This window comes from Phodopus roborovskii, unplaced genomic scaffold (genome assembly GCF_943737965.1).
Source record: "Phodopus roborovskii unplaced genomic scaffold, PHOROB, whole genome shotgun sequence".
NCBI lineage: Eukaryota > Metazoa > Chordata > Mammalia > Rodentia > Cricetidae > Phodopus > Phodopus roborovskii.
Window position 1 is genome coordinate 7,656,399 of NW_026126645.1, and position 21,240 is coordinate 7,677,638.

The 21,240-nt window shown below is 50.3% G+C and overlaps 1 protein-coding gene across 1 annotated transcript; it reads right to left on the minus strand.

Moving 5' to 3' along the window:
• Positions 1-9,047: 9,047 nt before the first annotated feature.
• On the minus strand, positions 9,048-20,728 carry Ctrc (chymotrypsin C). The gene is made up of 9 exons (XM_051173535.1): positions 20,663-20,728; positions 17,293-17,374; positions 16,202-16,293; positions 16,021-16,118; positions 14,557-14,682; positions 12,161-12,297; positions 10,971-11,116; positions 9,528-9,680; positions 9,048-9,090 (listed from the first exon to the last, which is right to left on the minus strand). Exons 1-9 carry the CDS (start codon positions 20,726-20,728, stop codon positions 9,076-9,078), a joined length of 915 nt encoding a protein of 304 aa, XP_051029492.1. The 3' UTR covers positions 9,048-9,075.
• Positions 20,729-21,240: the final 512 nt, after the last annotated feature.

Below are 21,240 nucleotides of genomic sequence, written 5' to 3' on the forward strand. Positions count from 1 at the left end.
TGTACATATACCTATCAGTGTGAGTGTACATAAGTATATTTGTATTTTAATGTATATGTATCTGTGTGTATATTTGTTTATATCTGTGTGTGTGTGTACATGTGCATGTTTATGTGTCTGTATGTATCCATGTACTAAGCGTGATTTGTGTGTCACTGTATGTATGCATGTTTGTGTTTAGTTGGGCTTGTCTGTGTTCATGTTGGCATGTGTATATGTATGTGCATGTGTGTGTGAGCAGCACCTCATGTGGCTCAGGATGGCCTGGAACTCACTATGCAGAGCAGGAGAGATGACTTAGGGCGTGGAGCACTTGCTGTGTAAAGGTGGGAGGAGAGAGCCAACTCCTGCAAGTTTCCCTTCCACATGGGTGTGGGCCCCATAGCGTACACACCCAATAACAGTACCTAAAAGTCACTCTATAACCCCGGATCCAGTGGATACCTAGAGCAAGCACATGCCTGTAATCTTTTTTTAGACAAGGATCTTCCCCTGTAGCCTAGAACCTGCCTGGGCCTCCCCAATGCTGGTATCACAGGCTTTCACTATCATGCCACTGATCATTCTTTTTCTGTGTGACTGTATGTATGTATGTATGTATGTATGTATGTATGTATGTACCTACCTACCTATCTCTGGAGATGGGGGCTTCAGGTAGTCCAAGCTGGTCTATAACTTGCTTGTAGTTGAGGGTGACCTTGAACTCTTCCATTGCTCCACCAGGAGCAGTAATTCTCTCTGGATTTCTTACTGCTCCCAGCCACCCACTGCTCCCTGGTTACTAGAGCACCTCTGTACCTGACGTTGTCTGTGGGACTTTAGGCTGCTGTTGTAATAGTGTGGCTATCTAGGGCACAGCTGTGTATTTGGACTTTAAATTTTGGTGCCCCGTTCCTGGATGTGTGGTCTGAGGGTGGAGATTTAAGCCTCTCTGAGCCCGAGGCTCTCATCCAGAAAGGATAGTGGCCAGTATTCTCGGTGGCTGAGATAAACTGGTCTTAATGGTTCTCAGCATGTATGAGTCAGAGCGATCATGACTCTTACCCATCATGGTAACGACACAGGGCTCTCCAGCCACAGCCGGCCTCCCCTCCCCTCCCCTCCCCTCCCCTCAGTGTGAGCTCCTAGAGAAAGGCTGTGTGTGGCTGACTGATCAGAACATCAGTGATGTGGAGACTCTGAATGCTGTTGCTCCAGAACATAAGTTGATCTTTCATGGTATTCAGTCTACTAAATGTCCACCCCTGGCTCCAGCTCTGTGTCTAAACAAATACTCCTCTGCCACCCAGACCTGACCTGATGCCCTGACAAACAGATAAAAACTGTTTGGAAACTATTAAGTTAACAAAACTCTACTTTCCCACCAAAACAAAGGGTTGTTGAATAGCAGAGTCCTCCCATCTTGCTATAACCCGTCCACCTGATGTCACCACCAACATATTTGCACGGTACCTTAATTTGTGGCTTTCTTTGTTCTGTTACTATAAAAAGGTCATGGAATTGCAACCTCATTGGAACATGGTATTTGAGGAGACCTAATTCTACCTTCCTGGGTCATGGTCACTCATATTTGGCTCCAGGATAAACCATTCATTTTATTCTTTTGAGGTGAGAGCTGTTTCTTTCATAAACATCGTGAGGAAAATGGGGGATAAAGCCGGGCATGGTGGTGCACACTTTTAATCCCAACACGGGGAGGCAGGCAGATAGATCTCTGTTAAGTTCAAGGTCAGCCTGTTCATAGTGAGTTCCAGGACAGCTGGGGCTCCATAATAGAGACCCTGTCTCAAAGTGTGTGTGTGTGGAGGGGTGGGATTAGTTAAAACCTGAGTTTGAATTCCTTTCACTTAAAACCACCAGTTTGTGTCCTCTCAACCAAGTTCTCCCATAGTGCTACCACCCAAGTGGCCCCAGGGAGTGTCCCATGACCTTCCTTTATCCCTGGCTGACAGTTTCCTTCTGTCAGGCGCAATGGTGCCCGGGGCTGCTTTGGCTGTGTTAACAGCCACCACACACCAAGTAGACTTCTCATCTTAAAGTTCTGGAGGGCTCTTCATTTTAGCCAGGGCGCTGGTGGCTCAAGCCTTTAATCCCAGAACTCAGGAGGCAGAGGCAGGCAGGTCTATGTGAGTGAGTTGGAGGCCAGCCTGGTCTACAGATTGAGTCCCAAGACAGGATCCAAAACAATACAGAGAACTCTGTCTCAAAAAAAAAAAAAAAAAACAAAAAAAACAAAACAAACAAAACAAAACAAAAACAAAAAACAAAAAACAAAAAACAAAACAAAACAAAAAAAACAACAAAAGTTCTGGAGATAAGGAGTCCAGTTTATCCCACAGGGCGAGTTATGTTGTCAGCAGGGCTGGCTGTCTTTGCAAGGTGCAGAGAGGTCATCTGGAACAGGGGTTCTGAATCTTCCTAATGCTGAGACTTTAATAGAGTTCCTCATGTTGTGGTGACCCCCAACCATCAAATTATTACCGTTGCTATTTCATAATGGTGATTTTGCTACTGTTAGAATCATAATGTAACTATCTGATATTCAATCCCCAAAGGGGTCATGACCTTTCCCACTGATCTGGACCTTTCCCAGCATCTGGTAAGTGCCTGCATCTCTTGTGGACCCTCCTCTGTGTTCAAGTCTCTCTGACCCTGATCCCCTGGAGGCGGGTCATCCTTCATCCTGAAGTCTCTGAAGTGACTGCTCCTCCTTATGGGGACCCCACTGATTACACTGGGCCCCGCCCAATTCATCAGTCCTGACTGACATCTTGACTGGCTTGAGATCACCTAAGAGATTATGGAAGCACACCTCTGGGCATGTCTGTGTTGTTCCTGGAAAGTGCTTGGCCAGGTGGGCTCTGGCCTTCCCCACAGTTTAATTTGTCTGTGGATTCAAGATTTCAATAAGCAGTTAGGATGAGTTGGGGCCTGGCTGGAGGGAGTAGGTATTCGTGTGTTTCCCTACCCAATTCCTGTTATTGTTCCCTTCCGCGTCATGTCCCCACATGCTCTTGGCTGCCCAGCCATGCCCTTCTGCCACAGTGCTCTGAAGCTGTTAGCAAAGTCAGTCTTTCCCTCCCCCCTGTAAATTACAGACTGTAATAGATGCTGGGAACTGAACCTGGGACCTCTGCAGGAGCAGCAAGTTCTTTTAGCCTCCAAGTCATCTCTCCAGACTATCCCTGTAATTGGAGACAGGCTCTCACTTTGTAGCTGAGGCCGGCTTGGAACTCAATGCCTGTGATTCCTGTTTAGCTAATAGAGCATAGTTTTTCAAGATAGTAACCCTGGCTGTCCTGGAACTCACTGAGATTTGCCTGCTTCTGTCTCCTGAGCATGGGGACCTATGGGGTATACCACTATACCCTGTGAGAATCGAGTACTTTAAAATTGGGGCTGGAGAGATGACTCAGTGGTTAAGAGCACTGGCTGCTGCGCCAGAGGACCTGGTTTCAATTCCTAGCACCCACATGGCAGCTCACAACTGCGTGTCTGTAACTCTAGTTCCAGGGGATCTGGTATTCTCACAAAGAAATACATGTAGGCAAAATATCAATGTACATATAAAAACAAACAAAATAAACAGCTGGGCAGTGGTGGCACACTCAGGATGTCTCCCTGGTGCACAAAAGGACTTTGTGAGCACATTCCCCATGGAGGGATACTCCCTTAACTTAGAGGCAGGAGGGAGGGCCTAGTCCCTACTCCAAATGACTTGACAGATTTTGTTGACCCCCTCCTGGAAGGCATCACCCTCCCTGTGGAGTTGGGGTAGTGGTGGTGGGATGGGAGGGTGGTCAGGGGGCATGAGAGGGTTGGAGAGAGGGAGGGAGAGGGAACTGGGATCGATATGTAAAATCAGAAAAATAAAGAAAGAAAGAAAAGATTAAAAAAAAAACACTTTAAGATGTATTCTAGAGGGTTATAGTGACTTGGGGACTGAGAGAATGTTCCTCTACTCAACAGTGGAGAGAGGGATTGAACTCAGGGCCCCATGCATGCTAAGCCACCACTCTACTTCTGAGCTACATCTTTGGCTCATGACCACCTAATATTTCCCTTCTTTCTTTCCACAGTTACCACCATGCAGGCCACATTACCTTTCCCCTGGACCATTGCAGCAGAATACTAAACCCCAGTTTGATTCTACCACATTCACATTGCAGAACCAGTGAGGTATGGGGGCTTACTTCCCGAGCACCGGCAAAGGATTCTGACAGGAGCGTGGGTGATCGCAAGCAGCCACACTGAGAAGTCTGCACCCAGCATGGATGATGGCTTCTCTGAAGCTCCCCACAGATGGAGCTCCTCCCCTTCAGTCTTCCCCAGCCTGCCCGTGTCCCTCTCATCAAGATGCCAAAGCCACCCACATGCAACTAGGGCAGTATCACAATCAAATGGCTTAGAGGAGAGGTTGGCTACTCAGTGAGGGTCCAGCACCCCCGCCTAACTGTTGCAGGAATTCTTTCAGCCAATAGTCTTTGAGGCACTGGCCTTCGGGGCGGGGCTCAGAGGTTACCTGTGGACCCAGAGCAAACACTGACCGTCATAGGTTGTTGTCTGAAGGTGGTGGATGGCAGCATTCAGCCTCTAGAAGACCTCGATGGTTCTCTACCTTGCTTTGTCATTTGTGACTGATTCCCCAATAAATACCTGACTTCCCTTTATTCTGGGCTCTTGTGGACTCCCTAAATCCATCCTTACACGCCTCCTCCTTCCAAGAGGGAATACTTACAGTCAACAGGTCTAGCTGTGATTAAACTCATGTGATTGCACCCATGAATTGGACTCATGACAATGGCCCCTGTTTGTTTCCACAGATAGTGTGAACAGCAACCTTTCTGATTCTGCCCTGCCCTCTCCCCCCCAGTGCTTTAGTGTGTACCTGTGACCACAGCGGTCACGTCTATCTAAAACTGTGTGGGCTCCCCCATTGCCCTCCGAGACTCAGCCACTCCTGGCATGGCAGGAGGGCTCAGATCTGCAGTGTGAATTCAACAAGGTCTGAGCTGGTGTTGCCGCAGTTCACAGGGCCAGAAGATGGCTGCCATCAAGCCTGTATTCAAGGTGTTTCATCAGTATGTGTTGGGCTCCCCTTATAGGAAAGATTTTCCTTCTTCTTACATTTGTGTTCCAGTTCATGAGCACCGGGGCCAGATTAGCAATGTCTGAATCCGAGCTCTTCCTCTTTCTAGTTAAGCTATCCTGGGAGGTCACTAGATCTTTCTGACCTTAATATTCTCATCTGTCAAAAGGGGTGTGTGTGATGACAGCCAGCCTCTCAGGTCTATGTTGGGGAGTTGAGATGAGTGTAAAACCCACAGGGATAGAGCTCATGGAACCTTAGATTATTTCATTATTATTCTCCTGGCCATAACTGATTCATTCCCCTAGTTCCCTACCTGCAAGGGACCTGGGGTCAGCAAGAGTTGAGCATGTGTGATGCCCCCTTAGAGACAAGCATGACAGAAGGGGATGCAGAAGAGATCAACCAACCAGCAATACTCTTAGGAAACTTCTACTCCAATTTTAAGAGCCAGCTTGGGCATCACCACCTTCAGGAAGCCCTCCTGGACTACCGCTGCTAACAGACATTGGTTAAGGTAGCACATTTCTGTTCCCCTGGTCTGTGTTACTGGACACACACACACACACACACACACACACACACACACACACACACACACATTTCTGGACACACACCCTCATGCACACCACACACTGTTGTCTACTGCAGAGCAAGGACCTCTGAACCTGGGGACCCTTATACCCTATCACGTTCTGAGTAACAAAGGGCATTCCTGAGAACGGCACCCCAGGGCAGTGGAGGCCCCTCTTCCAGCCCTGATTCCTGATGGAAGGAGCAGGTCAGTTCATGGACTAATCAGTAGCTGTAGCTAGGGGCTCCTGGAAGGAGATCAGAGGCTGCGGTGCAGCCCTGGTAGACGATGTGCTGGCTAGCTTTATGTCAGCTTGACACAGTTACAGTCATTAGAGGGGAGGGCGCCTCAATTGAGAAAATGCCTCCATAAGATCAGGTTGTAGGGTGTAGTGAGACAATCACGCTGTCTGCACCTGTGGCACTGACCATGCCCATTGGGGGTAGGGACAGGGGCGGATGTGACCTGGGGGAACTAGGTCTGGGGAAAGCCACCTCCCCCAGCTCTTTAGCTTGCTAGATGGGGACAGAGAACATCTGGAGGCATCCTGGGGACCAGGAAACTGCTGGCCTTCATGTGTCTCTGTTGTACATTATTTCTCCTTGAATAAACATCTATTTAGCCTGTTTTTCCTGATCTTTAGTATTCCAAGATAGTAGGGGCTGGACATGGGTGCACGTCTTTAATTCCAGCACTTTGGAAGCAGAGGTAGGTGGATCTCTGTGAGTTCAAGGCCAGTCTGGTCTACAGTGTGAGAGTTCCAGGACAGCCAGGGCTACACAGAGAAACCACCTCAGAAAACAACAACAGCAGAAGATCAGGCTGTAGACAAGCCTGTGGAGCAGTGGTTCCCAACCTTCTATTACTGTGACCTTTAATACTGTTCCTCATGTTGTAGTGGCCCCAATCATAAAATCATTTTGTTGCGACTTCATAACTAATTTTGTTGCTGTTATGAATCATAATGCAAATATCTGATATGCAGGATATCTGATTTGTGACTCCCAAAGGGGGCACAGCTTTTGCGGGGGATCGAGAAAGGAGTAGAAGCTGGGCTAGAAAAGCCATGAGCATTGATGTCTGAGTGGGCTGTCCTTTGGGAGATTGATGAGAGCTGAGAGAGGTGAAAGAGATGGAGGCCTGGCCTGTGAAGTTTCAGAAGGAAGATTAAAGACTCCATCAGAGCCATTTGCTATTTTGAATTAAGATTCTGTGGGTACAGAGGTACGCGGATCTTTGAGTTCGAGGCCAGCTTGATCTACAGAGCCAGTTCCAAGACAGCCATGGCTGTTACACAGTGAAACCCTGTCTTTAAAATCCAAAAGGAAAAAAAAAAAAAAAAACCCAAAAAACCAAAACCAAAAGATTCTGTGGTTCTGGCTAGCTGCGGCTGAAGAATCAACTGTGGTTAACCAGATACAGAACTACTACAGTGAAATCTCTGATCTGCTGGGATCCTCGATGCCGGTCAGCTGGAGCTGAGAAATTAGCGGCGATTAAGAAGAGACCAGCATTGCTGAGGTGAAATCTGAGGAAAGCATTTCCTGAGTGTCAGCACACAGAAGCTGTGTTCCAAACTTGGCCGAGGTTGTAGCTCACATTGGCAGCCTAACCTGGTAGGGTACGAGTTTCCCAGCTGGTGCCGGCTTTGCAGGTGGGAAGGGCTCATGGAGAGCAGCTGAGGCCTGGCACTCTGTGGCAGGGTTAGAATCCCTGAAGAGAGCCCAGGAGAGGCCATCGGTGAGAGTGCAGCCCAGCGTTTTGGAGATGCCAGCACCACCGATGAGCACCAAGGACAGCAGCAGCAGTGGCCTGGAGCCCCCTGGAGCCTCCCGGAACCCCCCCCCCCCAGCCTAGAAGAGGAGCTGTGTGTGCTGCAGGGGGAGGGCGGAGCTGGAGAAGTGACCCCAATCCCTTTGGAGGAGTCCAGAAGATGGTGAGTGGATCCCAGACGCTGGGTACTGAGTTATTTACACTTGGAGTTTGGTTTTGCTTTGCTTTGATTGTGACCGTGCCTCTTGAAGGAAGAATGTACTTAATTGGCATTTTATTTATTTTTGGTCTTATAGGAGCGCACGGTTGAGACACTGAATTTTTAAAGAGATTCTGGGTTTTAAAGGAGACTCTGGATTTAAATGGATGGGCTTTTTAAAGTGTTTGAATTTGTAAAGACTGGGATTTTTAAGACTTGGAAAATTTTGCGTTGTGATGTTCATATTAATGTGTGCTCTTGGGGATGAACAAGAAAGGGAGGTTGTGGCTTCACAGAGATGTGTTTGTGTGTCAGGTTGACAAGGGGGTCAGTTGTACTGGCTGGTTTTATGTCAGCTTGATACAAATTATTTTTATCAGAGACAAAGGAGCCTCAATTGAGATGATGCCTCCATAAGATCGGTCTGTGGGGCATTTTCTTAGTGACTGATGTGAGAGGCTGGTTGTGGGTGGGGCCACCCCTGGGCTGATGGTCTTGGGTTCTATTAGAAAGCAGGCTGAGAAAGCCCTGGGAAGCAAGCCAGTAAGCAGCACCCCTCCGTGGCCTCTGCATCAGCTTCTGCCTCCAGGTTCCTGTCCTGCTTGAGTTCTTGTCCTGACTTCCTTTGATGATAAACTGTGATGTGGGAGTGTAAGCCAAATAATCCTTCCTTCCCCAACTTGCTTTTGGTCATGGCTTTTCATCAAAGAAATAGGAACCCCAACTAAGACAAATGGCCACACTTTCAGGAACATCCCAGGTTAGTGTTCCCTCTTCAGGGGATGAATGCCTAGCTGGGACATCTCTCACCAGGCCCTGGCTACTCAGGTCTTGAGTCTCACCTGCCTCCTGAGAGTACTCCTGTCCCTAGTCCATCGTGGCTCCTGTTTTGCTGGCTGTTGCTGAGGCCCTAGTCCAGTACTTCCTCTCTCTGGGCCTCGGTTTCCCTCCCCATCTTAGGCTTTTCCTGTGACTGTGGAAACTACTGCTTTCCTCAAGCCTGTGGGTGGCTCTGGGGTCCTCCTCTTCCTGCACCACCAGGGCCAGGATTCATCAAACACTTCTCCAATCAGACACCTCTGGCCAACAATACTGTCGGGGTTGTGCTGGGTGGGAAGGAACCTGCGGGGCACTCATTGCTAGGAATCTCTCTGAGATGCATGCATCTTCCTGTGGTGTGGCCCGGCTTTGAGGAGCCACCTGCCTCCACCTGCAGCTGGAGGGCCTACACCTTAATTCTGGCCTCTCAAGCTACCTGCTCGCCTCCTGTTAACATGGCGACATGCCTGCCTTTAATGTCTCCATGGCCTGGCCTAGGGTATATGTTTCCAGTGCTTAGAGATCCAGGAACCCCCAGAAGGCATAAATGAATGTACCCAGGTGTTCATGGAAGGAGTTTTATTGCTGTTGGGAGGCTGCAAGGCTTCTGGAACCGACTCTTCACAGCTGTATTTTCTGGTGGAACAGGCACAGTGATGAGTGACTCTGGGACATCCTACTTTCTGGGGCAGAGTAAGGCTCTTCAGGGTAGTAGGCTCCCAGTAGGGACATGGCCAGGCCTGGTCTCTGCTCAAAGGCTCTCTTCAGAGCATGGTGCGTGTGGGCTTAGGACATATCCTGTACTTGTTGGGGAGCTCGTGCCCAGGATGCCTCTGTCCCCACACCCTTAAGCCTTTATGTGGCTACCCATGTGCCCCCTCTGTGTTTCCCCTTCCCGCTCCTGACTCGAGGCCTGCTCCAAGAAGGGTTCAGCTGGGGTTTCTCAGTGAGTGGAAGAATGAATGTGAATGTGGGATGTGTCCAGTGAATACATCCAGGAAGGAGCTAGTGAAGGAGACGCTACATGAGGAAGTGGCCTCAGGGCCACCGGGAGGGGCGCAGGGGACGCCTACCTCGTTGATCCAGTCATTGTAGGCAGACACGCGGGTGAAGACCACTGGCTTCTTGAGTGTGTTGCAGCCTTTAGGGGAGCCAAAGCTCACGATGCCATGCACCTGCCAGGAGCCATCTTCTGCTTGGCAGTTCAGTGGGCCACCGGAATCTCCCTGCATCAGAGCAGCAGGCCTCAGCTCCAAACCTCTCCCAGAGGCCAGCTTGGCTGCTGTGGGGGATGTGAACTGGGCCCTTGACCTCCATACCTAATATTTAGGCCTGAAGCTAGCTTGGGGATAGTGACAGAGGAAGTGTAGGGACTACCTTGGCCTCATTCTGTGAGGTTTGCTGTGATCTGGGATGAAGCCAACCTCCTCTGCCTCAGTTTCCCTGACTGCTCAGGTCACTGTATGTAAGATTTCTGTGAACTCCCCAGAGATCAAGGAGCCTGAAGAAGTCTGGGAGAGTAGGGGTGTGGTATAGGGACATGGTCATGTGTTTCAGAATGGACAGTCCCCCCTGTCCTGGATGTTCTGTGGTTCTGGTCACACTCTGAGTCCCTGTCTCCCTGGATTGGTGCATCAGAGCCTTCAGGAGTCAAATATGAAGGAAACCACTTCATGCTGCTAGACACATTTAGTCTCTTAGTGGCTCTGTGAAGTGTTTCCTATGGTCGGTGTTTTTTATGTGTGTATATGTGCATGCATGTGTGCATGTATGTGTGTGTGTGTGTGGGGTATGTGTGCAGATGTCTGTGGAACCAGAAGACACCCTTGCTCATCATCCTCAGGCCCACTTCTCTCTGGCCTGGAGCTGGCCTCCTGGGCAGACTCATTGGCCAGGGAGACCCAGGAGCTCTCTTGTCTCTACCTCCCTAGCACTGGGATTCAGGTGTGCCACCATGCTTGACATTTTTATAGCATGAGGTCTGGGAATTGAATTCAGGTCTTTGTGCTTGCAAGGCAAACACTACCAACTGAATTATCTCCCTAGCTCGAGCTCCATTTCTCTCTCTCTCTCTCTCTCTCTCTCTCTCTCTCTCTCTCTCTCTCTCTCTCTCTCTCATTTTCATTTTGTGTGCACGTGCACACATAAATGTCACAGTGAGTGTGTGGAGATCTGGTCCTCTCCTTCTACCATGTGGGTTTTGGGGATCACACTCAGGTCACCTTTACCCTTTGAGCCACCTCTCCCCTGCCCCCCCTCCTTTATAGAACGTTTCAGCAGCCCACCCAATTGCTGGCTCCGTTGGGACTTGAAGTTGAGCTGCTCATGTCCAGCCTGCTACCTCTCCCCATGCATTGGGGCTGAGCAGCAAGGGATGGGCTGGGGTGACAGCTTTCCCCTAGGCCTACAAGATCCATCAGAGCTTGGCTTCTTGGAGGGAGGGGTTTGATATGCTCCATCCTACTCTGCTCTGCCCACCTCCCTGCTGCCTCCTAGTGTGGGGTCAGGACACTCACATTACAGGCTGAGATGACACCATCACCCCCAGCACACTGCATCGTCTTCCTGACCTTGATGAACCACCAGTCCAACCTGGAGCATGTGGCGTGGCTCACTATGGGCTGCAGGCCCTGTTGGAGCACGTCGGCAATGGGACCACCAGCTGGGGAGAGAGCAGCCGTGCAGGGAGTCAACCTGTGCCCTTAGCTCATCCATAGCTCTGGCATCCAGCCAGCAGGAGAGTGGGCCCCGGCAAAGGCAAATTGGGTGCATGGAAGGCTGTGGGAACTGAGTGTGTCCTTCATCAAGATGGTGCAAATCTTTGGGTCACGGTCCCTTAGAGACTGTGTGTTTAGTTTGGGGTCCGACTTTGCCCCCTTCCTGTTTTGCTATGCTAGGGATCAAACCTAGAGCTTTGAGTATGCTGGGCAAGCAGTTTCCCATTGATCTGTATGCCCAGCCTTCTGTTAACTTTTTGTTTTGAGGCAGGGTCTCCCTGAGTTGTTCAGGCTGCTCTCAAACTCACTCTGTGCTGAGGCAGCTTGACCTGTGAGCCCTCTGCCTCAGCTGGGATCTTGAGGGTCCACCTGTCAGTCATTTCCTTCCAGAATTCCCTGTTAGCTGCACATATCTGAAGGTTTTCTTTGCCCAGGATGTCCTTAAGGGCTAGCCTGTGCTTTCTTGCAAAGCTTTAATTTCCGTTTAACTGTCTAGCTCAGCTGGCATCTGCCTGAGCATTGGTTTACCGTGAAATCTAGCCTCCTTACCCCGAAGGGCACGGTTTTAGTTAGTTGGTCAGTTTATTCATTATTTTGATACAGGTTCTCATGTAGCCTAGGCTGGCCTCCAACTCCCTATGTAGTGATCTTGAACTCTTGACCCTCCATCCTGCACCTTCCAAGTTCTGGATCACGGACATGCATGACCATGCCTGCCTTTTGTTTTTAGTTTATTTTCGTGGCTGGGGCAATGAGGCAATTCCTGTTCTAAATACCTGATGAGTTCTAGCCTATTTAATCCCCCTATCACCCACCACACTTCCTTGTGACATGCTTGTCGCATGGTCTGGGCTGAGTAAATAAATAGTAGCTGATATTATAACGAAGGGTAATCTATGGAAATGCCAGGCAGGAGGGAGAATGTGGGAGACATGCTGATCTCGAGTGGTGCCTCCTCCAGGGAGCCTTGGAGACATCCCGGTACTCACTCCAGAGGCGACCCCAGCCGGTGACATAGCAGGGGTAGTCCTGAGGCAGCAGTGCGCCCTCCTCTGGGATGCAGCCCACCTTGATGGTGTCACTCAGTTCTACGGGCTCAGCCAGCTTGATGATGGCAATGTCATTCCTGGAACACAAGGCGGAGGTTCAGCAGGTGTATAGAAGATGGTGCTGGGTGTCAAGCCTTGGTGGCCAGGGATTCCATAAATACACACCTAGGAGCAGCTTATTAGCTAGTGGAGACTCTGGAGGACAAATGGCAGTGTGTGTGTGTGTGTGTGTGTGTGTGTGTGTGTGTGTGTGTGTCCATGCATGTGTGGAGGATGTCAGGTGTCCTGCTCTCTTACTCTCCACCTTATTCCTGGAGACAACTCTCACCAGTGAGGCTGGCAGCCAGCAATCCCTGGAGATCCTCATGCTTCCACCTCTCACAGAACTGGGGTTGGAGGCTCTCTTCCAGCCCCGCACAGCTTCTAATGGGGTGCTGGGGATCTGAACGCAGATCCTCAGGCTTGCACAGTGTGCTGTGACATTTTATGTCAATTTGACACAGGTTAAGGTGGGAAGAATGGCTCTTGATTGAGAAAGTGCTTTGCATAGGATTGGCCCGTAGGCAAGTTTCTAGGGCATCTCCTGATTGATAGTTGATGTGGGAGGGCCTAGCTCACTGTGGATGGTGCCATCCCTGGGCTAGTGGCCCTGGATGACAAAAGCAGACTGAAAGCCAGGCATGTGGTGGTGCATGCCTTTAATCCTGGCACAGCAGTCAGGGGGCAGAGGCAGGCAGACTTCTGAGTTCGAGGTCAGCCTGCTCTACAGATTGAGTTCCAAGACACAGAGAAACCCTGTCTTGATTCCTGCCTTGCTTGAGTTCTTGCTCCAGCCTGAGAGCATAAAGCAAACCCTTCCTTTCCCGGGTTGCCTTTTTTCCCCCTCATAGTATTTATCACAGCAACAGAAACTGGGACTAAGGCACACAGCAAGTGCTCTTAGCCATGCAGCCACCTTCCCAACCCTAAGTGACCTCTCTAGTAGGTACACCTGTCCCCTTAGATGTGGCGTCTTCCTCATGTGCCAGTTCATGACAGCTTAACAGAATGGAAATGTTCACAACCACTGTAGGTTATGACCCCCTGGAAAGCAAGCTGTAACAAGTCCGAAGTGATGACAACACATGTTCAGGTTCATTTAAAGACAAAAAATTGGTGACTCTGGCAGATATGCACTGGGATATATATATGAGATTAGATTTGGGACATCTTTCTTCCTCCCTCCTTCCCTTCCTCCCTTCTTTATTTTTTTATTTTTCTTTCTTTCTTTCTTTCTTTTTTTTTTTTTTTCTTGAGACAGGGTTTCTCTGTGTAACTCTGGCTGTCTTTGAACCTGCTCTGTAGACCAGGCTGGCCTTGAACTCAGAGATCCACTTGTCTCCAGCTCCTGAGTCTGGGATTAAAGATTAAAGACCTGTGCCTGCCTCACAACTCCTTTTATCTCCACTACGGCCCTGAGTCCATTGCTCATCTCCTGCCCAATCCCTCACATTGCATTCGCACAGAGCACTGCAGTGCCCACCTTGCTTGTGTGTTCCTGCACAAGGCCTGGACGCTGGGCCTGCCCTGTTTGTGTGTTCCTGTAGCACCTGTTAGCCCTGCGGTCCCAGCAATTTGTACAAGGCTCATTTCACTCCTTTATTTAACAACATTTTGCTTGCCTTGGTTTGTTAAGAGATATTCTACAGGGACCAGGATCAGACGGATCCTCTGCTGTCGGACTACTTACCTGACTGGTTTGGGGTTTTGATTTTTTTCTTTCTTTTTTCTTTTCCTTCCTTCTTTCCTTCCTTCCTTCCTTCCTTCCTTCCTTCCTTTCTTTCTTTCTTTCTTTCTTTCTTTCTCTCTCTCTTTTTCTTTCTTTTCCTTTTCTTTGAAACAGGGTCTCTCCCACATAGCTCTGGCTGTTTTGGAAATGCTGGCCTTGAACTTAATAGAGACCTACCTGCCTCTGCTTGCCTTTGCCTCCTGAGTGCTGGGATTAAAGACTTGTATCACCATGCTCCATGTGGGCTATATTTCTTAACCTCTCTGAGCTTTAGTTCCTTGTCTAAGGCTGTTGTGAGGGTTAGATGAAGGGCAGCATCTCACATGTCTGCTGTAATCTGGGCAAGTGCTCAGCACTCAGGATAGGTTGAATTCTAGAAGAGTTTGGTGGGGGGATCTTGGAGATAGAGATTCCATATGTGCTTAACCCTAATCTTTGATCAACGTGAAGGACTGAATGGGTGTCAATCTTGTGACCCTGTGGGTTGGGCATGCCAAGTACAGGGGTCAGACTCTGTGGCTCCACCTTGGGGACCCTCCTCCCATGCTGCCCCAGGGCCGGCACTCACCACACAAAGAGGGGGTTCCACTTCTCATGGACGTAGATGGTGTCCACCCCAGAATACACAGAGCCTTCCTCATTCTCCACCGTCAAATTGGACTTCCCCAGGGCCACTCGGTAGGTTAAGGTTTTGCTATAGGGGGAAGAGAGAGATGTCAAGTGGCCTCTGGCAGGAACAACCAGAAACTAAGAGCATTGGTGACCTGGTCCTCTCACTACAGTAGGGCTTTGTGGGAAAGGGAATATCTGTTCTGATCGACTTGTGCAAGATGTGAGAAAGGGCCTACAGTTTAGAGCCAGGGACTCGGGTCAGGCATGGCCTTGCTGCCCTAGACTGGCAGTCTAGGAGAATCCAAACTGCCACTGCCTCTGCCTTCCACATGGCAGTAGCCACCAGAGTGACTCCTGCTTGGCTCTGTCCTCCCTAGGACAAGACCCTCCTGCCCTAGGATGGTCGGCAAGCACCACCACACCTGGCTTCCCCTGACTGTTCAGCATCTCCTGAAACAGGTGCTAACTGCACCTGAAGCCCTTCCCACAACTCTGCCTCTCTCCAGTCAAGCACACATACCCCCAACCCTCACACCCCTACCCCATCCTCACACTCTGCTCCCAGTAGGAGGCTGCCCCAGCGTTTCCCCAGCATCAAAGAGGTACCTCCTTCACACTGGCTTTTCCTGGAATCCCACAGACCTCACACCCTTCTTTTGTGCCTTTGTCCTTTTCAGAGAGAGCTCCCAGATCCATCTTTCTTTCCTTCTACCTCTTTTTCCTTTTTCCTCTCTCCTTTCCTCCTTCCCTCTTTCCCTCACTGCCCGTTCCCTTTCTTCCTCTCTTCTTTTTAGCCCAGGTTGGCTTCAAATGCAAGGATAGCCTAGCTAAAGATAATCTTCAACCTAGGATCTTCCTTCCTCTACCTCTCAACTGATGGGAGCATGGGTACCATCCCACCTGTGGGAGTGAGTGATGGGAGCATGGTACCATCCCACCTGTGGGAGTGATGATGGGATTACAGGTACCATCCCACCTGTTTCCATGCTACACTGGGGAGTCAATCCCCAGCATTGTGCAGGCTAGGAAGGAACTCCGCCAACTAAGCTATAGTCCAGCTCCTTTATTTTACTATTTTAACACCCTCTCTTCCTCTCTCCCTCCCTCTCTCCCAGTTCTGGGCTATCTTCTTTTAAAATTGAGCCAGAACCACAGTGTATCCTCCCCCCTCTTCCAGACTCAGTTTTGTTTGTCACATATTTACATATTGCTCTACCTTCCACTAGCATAATGGAATAGAACATTTCAGCAAAACAGCCCCAGAGGCCAGCGCTTGTCTCCTTTGCCGTTTCTGCACACATAGCAGGTGCACAAGAAATGCTTCCAACTGAACCCGTGAACACTGGTAAAGGGAACTAGCTAGCAGAGGGCAGTGCCTGGAGCATTAGATACTCAGGTCTCCCGGTGTACCCCAGCTCACTTGATGCAGTGGGCAGCGGTGAGGACGTGGCTGTTGGTGATCAGAGTGCCCCCACAGGTGTGCCTCCATGTGTCATCCCTGAGGTACTGAAGAGAGATCTGTAAAAGGGCCACGTGTTAGTCCTCCAGGGATCCCGGGCCGTGACGCTCCAACCTCTGCATCTGTCTCACAAAGTGCTTACCTGCCAAGGCCAGCTGTGGGGGATGGCATCCTCTCCCCCTACCACCCTGGTTGCCACGTTGGGTGGGAAGGTGGGGTCTCCACAGCTGGAAGCTGTGAAAAGAGAGGGGTGTGCAGGTGAGCTGGTCACCCCCGGCCCCCACAAATAAAGGGCAGGAGGAAGCTCAGACTTGGTGGTGGTTCATATCCTACTTGATGACTGGGAAGGGTCATCCTGCGCTCCCTCTGTGTGTGTGTGTGTGTGTGTGAGAGAGAGAGACAGAGAGATACAGAGAGACAGAGACAGAGAGAGCTGGGAAGAATAACACTAATCCAAGTCTCCTGACACATTTGAAAACCCACACAGGAGGAGGAAGGAAGGATGCTTCATGGAGTGGAAGGAACAGGCAGGTGACTGGCAGCCATGAGGAACTGAAGAAGATGCCTCTTGTGGGTCTCAGCACAGTGTGCCTATGGGGGAGCATTCATTGCGGACCACACTGTCATGTCTCGGAAATCGTGCGACGTGGTTAGGAGTGTGTGTCCTGAGGTGGGGCAGATGGGGCTGGAGTTCTGGCTGTTAGGCAGCATGTGACCCTGAGGCAGGGTACTGAGCATCACTGGGCCTCTGTGTCCCCACTGTTGAATGGGGATATGGGCAAACCTAATACTTGTATGCGGTCCAGTTTGCTCCTGCAACTTGAGAGCCCAGCTCGATCCCTGATCAGGTGCTCTCACTCGCCAAAACCAAACCCTGTTGAACCCCTCAGTTTGTAATCTGGGAGAGCACCAGGGCAAAGGAGCCCTCCAGAGGGAGACACAGCTGGGAAAGGCAGGCCCAGTGGACCCCTGGAGTGAACACAGCAGTGTGAAGCACCTACTGTGGGCCTTGCTCAGGGCCTCCGTCTAAGCCTCACTCCACTCTCTAGGGCTTGCTCTTCATCCCCTCTCCAGGACCTACTAGTTTGGTAGTGGCTTAACCGACACACAGCTGCTCAGTAGCTGAACCCACAAAGGACCCCAAAGCGCCTTTCTTGGGGAGCAGAGGACACCCCAAGGCCAGCTTGATCTTACAGCCCGCTGGATGCAGCTTGTCCCCACTCCCAAGCTTACCGCAGGCCACGATGGCCGTGGCGGCGAGGACTGTAATTCCCAACATGGTCAGGCGCTCAGGAATGGCTGGTGTGGAGGCAGGCTAGGCATTTATAGGCATGGGGGGGGCAGGTGAGGGCACAGGATTCAAGGCTGAGCTCAGCCTGGGGACAAACCTGTCCTGACAAGGCCTTTTCCTGACCTTGGTAATTACTGTTTAATTTGGGCAGGAGATGTGGTTGGCTAGAAGTATGGGGTTTCCAAGGTGGAGTGAATTCACAGGGCCTCTCTATCTCCCATCAGAATATCGATCTAAACTCCAGGGCTGTCCTTGCAGATGACTATAACTGGATTTGTATGTTTTTCTGCAGATTTTATTATTAATTATTATATCATTATCTTAAATGTAAGGATAATTTTATGTGTATGTTTGTCTACATGTATATCTGTACATCATGTGTGATCCTGGTGCCAGGAGAGGACATCAGATCTCCTGGAACTGGAGTTAGAGGTGTTTGTGAGCTGCTGTGTCAGTGCTGGAAACCAAATTCGGGTCCTCTGCAAAAGCAGCAAGTGCTCTCAGCCACCGAGCCATCTCTCCAGCTCCGTTTCCTGTTGATTTTAAAGAAATAAAAAGTGTTTTCTTGGGCCTCTCAAGGGCCTTGGCATTGCCCTTGGATGTCTTTAGTGTGCCTATGAGCAACCGTTTCTCAAGAGCAGCTGGTGGGGTGGGCAGGAGCCACTTTGGCACTCTGGTCCCTGGCTCTGGTGTAGAGAGTAGCTGGGCAGAGGATGCCATTAGCTTTGGCCCATACCGTGATACTGGGTAGGCTGACAGACTGCAAAAGCTGTCGTGGGGGGCTGGTGGCTTTCCTGTGACTGTGGGATAGGACTTGACACTGTAGTCTGTTTCCAGATGTGTGTTTTATTTGGATATATATATATATATCACATGAATTAATTCATTCATGACCCGAGATTTATTAAGCACCGGCTATATGTATGCTCTGTGTACAGCAGGGCACTCCCTATCAGCCAGGGTGATGTGTTCCCTGGAGAAGAGAACCGTTGCTGGAGCTCTGTAGGAGATGAGATGCATCCTAAGTGCGGGCTGGATGGATGGGTTGCAGCTGGGGTTTCTTCTCTGTTCATCCCTTGTTCAGAATGAGCTGGAGAACTGGAGGTGAGGTGCTGGGAATGTCACAGCCCTCCGCTGTTCCCCACCCTGTCCCTGATTTCCAGGGCCCATCCACGGTGTGACTCTCAGGGTGTCAGGGCTGTAATGGCAAAGTAACCACTAAAGATGTGTGGGCGTGCTGGGGTGTGGCCAGATGATGCCCTGTGGCCTCTAGAGAAGGTGGTGGGGGAACGGTGGAGTGAGAGCCTGAGAAACGGACAGGTGCTAGTGACAGGGGCCTGGATTCTCTGGCTGCCTTCTTCCACAAGACTTGGTGGCAGCTGCTGCCTCTTGAGTGAGGGTCGCTAAGTGGAGGAGGTTGGAGGGCTGCTGAGGTTTTGCCTCAAACACCACAGGGAAGAATTGCGGCTTCAGAGAGAGCTTGGGGGGGTGGGGTCCACTGAAGGGCGTGAGATCAGCGAGGTAGAGTGGGGTGGGGTGGTGCATACTTCCAATCCCAGCACTCAGGAGAGTGAGGCAGGTAGATCTCAAGAGTTTGAGGCCAGCCTGGTGTACACAGAGATTTCCAGGCTACCCAGGGCTACTTGGTGAGACGCTATGTCTTAAAAAAAAAAAACAAAAAACCAAACCCAAGTCCAGTGGAGGGTCCGGGAGGGCAATGGAGATTTGAGCGGCTGGGATCTGGTAAAGAGGGTCAATGAGAAGAAGGGGCCTGGAGAAGTTTTTCATTTGTTTGGAATAAAAAGAAAAAAACCTTAAAATTACGTGTTTAAGTGTTTACGTGTGCACACACATGCCAGGACGCACATGTGGGGGTCAGGGGACCACTTGGCGGAGCTGGTGCTCTCCTCCCACCTTGTGGGGCTGGAACCCAGGTTGGTTTTATGGTCCTGACCCTCTGGCCTCTACCTCCCCAGTGCTGCCAGCACACCATGCCCTAGCGAACTGGGCCACTTGAGGCCTCCTCATTTCTCAGCTGGCTTTCTCTGCAGGGCTCTGCTGTGGGTCAGTGGGGTCTTGGCAGGCTAAGTTGAGGCCCCCAACAGCTGAGTCTCTGGCAGCCAAGAGTCAGTCTCTTCGTTGGTCTTGGAGTCTGAGGGCTGAGCCCACACTCATCGCCAGGCCAGTTGCAGCCTGAATGGAAGGAAGCCGGTCCCTTTCAATCTCCTCCCTCCTCCCTAGTCTGTCTCATTAGCACAGTGGTTCTCAACCTGTGGGGCCGCGTGACCTTTGGGTCAAAAGACCCTTTCACAGGCATATCAGATGTTTACATTAGGATTCGTAACAGTAGCAAAATTAGTTAAGTAGCAACAAAATTTGATGGTTGGGGGTCACCACAACATGAAGAACTGTATTAAAGGGTCTCAGCATTAGGAAGGTTGAGAACCACTGCTCTAGCGAGTTAGGGAATCCTTAGTACAAGAGCTCACAGATAAGCATTAGAAAACCCAGGGTTGTTGAGCAATTCTGAAAGCAAGGCTTTTTCCTTCAAGGGAAGACCTGGCACCTGTTTTCCACCCTGGAGGCTGTGAGCACTTTGTGTGTTAATACCTGGTGATCTCAGCCACTCTGTAAAGCCAGCCCTCATCAAGCCGGATCACCTAGACTGCCTCCTGAACACTGTCTCAGTCAATAGCAAAAGTCACCGGAACGTTGCTTTACAGTATTTATATATGTGAAAAATAAATTCCCTGGCATCAGACTCCAGAAGTCTTGACCCAGAACTGCCTCAGTTGCACTGACCCAACTTCCTTCCCTTCCTTCCTTCTTTTCAAAACAGGGTTTCTCTGTGTAGCTTTGGAGCCTGTCCTAAAACTCACTCTGTTGACCAGGCAGACTGACCTCAAACTCAGAGGTCTGCCTGCCTCTGCTGCATGAGTGCTGGAATTAAAACCGTAAACCATCGCTGCCAGGTCCCAACTTTCTTTTTTAGTATCCCGGCTGGCTGTGACGCTTGCAGGGATCCCTACAAAGGGACACTGAAAGGAGAACCTAGACTAAAATGTTGTTAGTGTTGGTGGTTTGTCCCGCATTGGGTAGCATGTGAGGAGTGGTGTACCCCGGGGTTTATGCCCCAGATTCTTGCCTTTCCCAGACAGGACTGTGAGAAAAGAGCAATGGGGGGCACCTAACACTGCAGTTCCACTCATGGCCACACGAGGGCAGAAACGCCCATACAAATCAGAAACTTTCCCCACTCTGTTAAGGCTGTGTCTGTAACCACAAGTTTGGAAAGACCCCAGTTCTACCCACCTGGCCGGCAGACCGGGATGCCATGGGTACCACACAGGCAACTGCTGATGCTACCACTGCAGCCATTCCCCCACTCCAGAGACACAGAGGGTATTTGTATCATGGGGGCTCACTGAGTCAGAACCTCTGTAGCATTTTGTTACGGTTTCTTTAGACAGGGTCTTGCAGTGTAGCTCATCCCAACTAGGCTTGAACACTCCTTTCTCTCACCTCAGGCTCTAGAAGGCTGGGATGACAGGCATGCACACATCTGGCTCTGGCCATCATTTTGGGGTCAGGTGGCACAGCCCTACCTCTGGCTAGCCACCTTGGGCAGAATCCTGCTGCCCCAATTGGTCTGTGTGGCTGGTACCTTCAGGTCTCCCTACTCTTTTTCTTTAAGATTTACTTATCTAAGATTTACTTATCTATGCTCTTTCTGCATGTACATCTTCATGCCAGAAGAGGGCATCAGATCTCACTACAGATGGATGCGAGCCACCATGTGGTTGCTGGGAATTGAACTCAGGACCTCTGGAAGAGCAGCCAGTGCGCTTAACCTCTGAGCCATCTCTCCAGCCCCCCCCCCCTTCTTTCCT

Bases quoted from the DNA above. Each gene is read 5' to 3' on its own strand.
- Ctrc (XM_051173535.1), bottom strand. From the start codon at position 20,728: ATGGCTGCAGTGGTAGCATCAGCAGTTGCCTGTGTGGTACCCATGGCA. The intron at 16,119-16,201 runs GTAAGCACTTTG...GCCCTTTTACAG, and splicing joins CCCACAGCTGGCCTTGGCAG to ATCTCTCTTCAGTACCTCAG. The intron at 9,681-10,970 runs GTGAGTGTCCTG...GCTCTGATGCAG, and splicing joins GTGTCATCTCAGCCTGTAAT to GGAGATTCCGGTGGCCCACT.